This window comes from Nanorana parkeri, unplaced genomic scaffold (genome assembly GCF_000935625.1).
Source record: "Nanorana parkeri isolate BGI_ZX_2015 unplaced genomic scaffold, ASM93562v1 scaffold834, whole genome shotgun sequence".
NCBI classification, from domain to species: Eukaryota; Metazoa; Chordata; class Amphibia; order Anura; family Dicroglossidae; genus Nanorana; species Nanorana parkeri.
In genome coordinates this window covers 274952-279228 of record NW_017307102.1, presented here as the reverse complement: position 1 = coordinate 279228, position 4277 = coordinate 274952, and the positions used below count along the sequence as shown (strand labels likewise).

Below are 4277 nucleotides of genomic sequence, written 5' to 3'. Positions count from 1 at the left end.
CACTCACGGCCCCCCGCAGGGATTTCCCCCCCCCCCTCCCGTCTGATCCTCCAGCGCTGACTGGCGGAACGGAACGTCGTCTCCGTATACAGCGAGCTGTAGCCTGCGGTATACTGAGCTTTGGGTGACGGGAGGACGCTAATTTATGTCCTCTCGTTACCCTTCGGAGAACTATGGGGAAAAGCCCTGACCCCATAGTTCTCCTTTAATGCTATTCCAAACCTACTGAGGCTGTACTAAGCTTGCTAATAGGTACCCTACCCCCATTCAAAACCATTAAAGGTGTACTAAAATCAGATAGAAAAAAAACTCAGCTGGCCAATGGGAACTTCACCACAATGCTGAAACCCCGAACCAATGACGCACTACTAAAAGAGAAAAAAAAAAGATCCATACTCCTGGCCCAAAGCCAAGGTACCCTTTACTAAAAGTGGCCATAGAGCATTATGGAACAAGACAAGCAATGAACAATAGTTACAAATGTACTGACTTTACCACTCTGCTTTTCCAGTACAAGTGAGCTACAAAGATTTGTAATTATGACCGTCACCAACTTTATGTTTGTTTTTTAATTTCTGCACCAAAAGGAGAAAAAAAAAAATCAACAATCATTTAATGCATAAAGTTAATACTCACCGTTTTGTCTTGCAGCTTCTTCTGTATCAACTTCAGCATCGTCTGTAAAGACAAAAACATGAACTTGTCAGACACAAGAAATAAGCTTCCCATAAAGCATACGTTGTTCTATAGAGTATCACATTTACTGTGCATCCTTTATTTATTCAGTAATATTTATAGGTTTCCCATGATCACTCACCACTTTCTTGTGCCATTCTGATCCCACTAACTTCTCCCCTATAGGTATGCAGAACAAAAGAATGCCTCGGTCCTCCTAATCTGATTGTGACTGGTAGTTTTATGGCCGCACTACGATGTGCTTTATAAATGTGAAGTGCGTCTTATGGAGCGAAAAATACGATATATATATATAATTTTTTTTAGAAAATACAGGAATAGCAAAAAATACACACAGAGCAAAGCCTATGATGCAAAGACATTTATTTTAAATGCCCTACACTGACTTCTGAGTGCTAAATCTGGAAGAGTGCAGTAAAAATTAATGTATTGAAAAGAAAAATAAAGCTGGGAGGAGAGCCAGGTCATGTGAAGGCCAGGTCAAGCCTCATGACCAGTTCTCATGTTTAATGATCATGTCGGATTTGATGCGAACCATACCAGGAGTCATTTTTAGGGCTTTTAAAGATGTGTGTGTTTGCATATATTATAAATTAAAGGTATAGTTTTTTTGTCTATTTACATATATTATAATTTTCTTTTACGATATCTCCCTGAACACTGATAAAAATAAGTACATCAAGCTGATCTCTTTTTCATGTAAATGTAAGAGAATTTAAAAAAATATCAGCAAAATATATAGAATGGTCCCCTGCATACTTCAGCCCAGCATTTTGAGGGCATATAAGACTTGTTCACCACATCTGAAGAACAAGGGTGATTTGAAGATCACTACAAAAACAAATGGAGCCAATTAAAACTCACCATGACAAAGCCCATCTTCCCCACTGCCTCCTTGTGGTCATTATCCACCTGGCAGACCAGAGCATTACACAAGTGCACGGCAATGCGTTGGATGGACTCATCTTGACGGGTTGGGATCAGGATGTTTAGTAGGAGTTCATTCACCCGATGATACTGGAATTCTAGCTCTTCTGGGATACCAAAGTTACACAGCGTGAGACAGCAGTTTCTCTGAACCTGAAGAAACATGTATATTTTATCTTGTGAGATTCATGGAATGCTAGGAGTAACAGCACAGCTATACAGTATAAGGCTTTACAGAAGGTCTATCTGTGCCATACAATCGGAAATGCAGGAAACAATACAATGTATTAGTTCAGAATCTCAAAAATGAATAATACAGAACAAGTGCCTACCAAAAAAACAGGATACAGTTTTGATGTGGACCTAAAACAACCTTGCTCGAACTGAGTTCCTTCAGAGATTGTTAAGGGGTCCTTCTCTACGGACCTTAAATGTAAAAGGTCCCTCTCCATAAACCACAAATGTAAGTGGGCCCTTCTCCACGAAGCACAGATGTAAGCGGGCTCTTCTCCACGAAGCACAAATGTAAGCGGGCCCTTCTCCACGAAGCACAAATGTAAGTGGGCCCTTCTCCACGAAGCACAAATGTAAGCGGGCCCTTCTCCACGAAGCACAAATGTAAGCGGGCCCTTCTCCACGAAGCACAAATGTAAGCGGGCCCTTCTCCACGAAGCACAAAATGTAAGCGGGCCCTTCTCCACGAAGCACAAAATGTAAGTGGGCCCTTCTCCACGAAGCACAACATGTAAGTGGGCCCTTCTCCACGAAGCACAAAATGTAAGTGGGCCCTTCTCCACGAAGCACAAATGAAAGTGGCCCCTTCTCCACGAAGCACAAATGTAAGTGGGCCCTTCTCCACGAAGCACAAATGTAAGTGGGCCCTTCTCCACGAAGCACAAATGTAAGTGGGCCCTTCTCCATGAAGCACAAATGTAAGTGGGCCCTTCTCCACGAAGCACAAATGTAAATGGGCCCTTCTCCACGAAGCACAAATGTAAGTGGGCCCTTCTCCACGAAGCACAAATGTAAGTGGGCCCTTTTCCATTAACAACAAATTTAAGTGGACCCTTCTCCACAAAGCACAAATTTAAGTGGACCCTTCTCCACAAAGCACAAATGTAAGCGGGCCCTTCTCCACGAGCCACAAATGTAAGCGGGCCCTTCTCCGCGAACCACAAATGTAAGCGGGCCCTTCTCCACGAACCACACATGTAAGCGGGGCCTTCTCCACGAACCACAAATGTAAGCGGGCCCTTCTCCACGAACCACAAATGTAAGCGGGCTCTTCTCCACCAACCACAAATGTAAGCGGGCCCTTCTCCACCAACCACAAATGTAAGCGGGCCCTTCCCCCCCAACCACAAATGTAAGCGGGCCCTTCTCCACCAACCACAAAATGCAAGTTGGCCCTTCTCCACGGACTACAACTGTAAGTTGGCCCTTCTTCGCGAACCACAAATGTAAGCGGGGCCTTCTCCACGAACCACAAATGTAAGTGGGCCCTTCTCCACGAACCACAAATGTAAGTGGGCCCTTCTCCACCAACCACAAATGTAAGTGGGCCCTTCTCCACCAACCACAAATGTAAGTGGGCCCTTCTCCACCAACCACAAATGTAAGTGGGCACTTCTCCACCAACCACAAATGTAAGTGGGCCCTTCTCCATGGACTACAAATGTAAGTGGGCCCTTCTCCACCAACCACAAAATGTAAGTGGGCCCTTCTCCATGGACAACAAATATAAGTGGGCCCTTCTCCACAGACTACAAATTTGAGGGGGCCCTTCTCCACGCATTACAAATTTGAGGGGGCCCTTCTCCACGGACTACAAATTTGAGGGGGCCAGCTCCACTGGCCAGTACTGTAGCGTGACATTTTCACAGACTTTCAATAAAAGTAAGCACTACAATTTTAACTGCCGGCATTTCTTTTCTGGCTATTATTATTTACTTCTTTTTATGATTATTGAAAAAAAAAAATTGTCATACAGGGAGTGCCAAATACTCTAGGTACTTCCTAATGAGTCTATTGTTCTGATAAACTGTATATAAAATAATTTTCAGCATGGGTTTCCCTGAGACATGAACATTTTTTTCAAAGGTTTCTTTAGAGCAAAAAGGTTAAGAATGCTGAATGCAATTAGGAAAAAACATGCAAAACAGTAAGTAAACCCAAGTACATTTTATATCTAGAATATCATTATATCATAGGCTGGGTAAGGTTCTCTAATGTCTGTAGTTTTGTCAAGGCCATGGTAAACTTACCTTGTATACATTTCAAGCTCTATATATAATTCATAGTTTTTGAGGAACCATCAGCTACTCTGTTAAAGGATAATGTTACCACAGTCACAGCTGTGAGGTCTTCCAGGGATTGCCCAGTCACCAGTAAGCCGTTTATCTGATACAGAGGTGCTAAAAATGACATAATATTCCAGCAACAGTTCCAAGGATTTCTACTCACAAATGTAAGCGGGCCCTTCTCCACGAAGCACAAATGTAAGCGGGCCCTTCTCCACGAAGCACAAAATGGAAGCGGGCCCTTCTCCACGAAGCACAAAATGTAAGTGGGCCCTTCTCCACGAAGCACAACATGTAAGTGGGCCCTTCTCCACGAAGCACAAAATGAAAGGGGGCCCTTCTCCACGACGCAAA

General features: G+C 43.5%; 1 protein-coding gene across 2 annotated transcripts in view; it reads right to left on the bottom strand.

Annotated features, from left to right (window-relative positions):
* Positions 1–4277, bottom strand: part of ZER1 (zyg-11 related cell cycle regulator) — a 44420-nt gene that overhangs the window by 17602 nt on the left and 22541 nt on the right. The window contains exons 8-9 of one of the 2 annotated variants that reach the window (XM_018565345.1): positions 1561–1776; positions 637–678 (exon numbers count right to left, since the gene is read on the bottom strand). In XM_018565345.1, the coding sequence (XP_018420847.1) occupies positions 637–678; positions 1561–1776 (258 nt within the window). The remainder of the gene's footprint in view (positions 1–636; positions 679–1560; positions 1777–4277) is intronic. The other variant, XM_018565346.1, reaches the window with a different exon arrangement.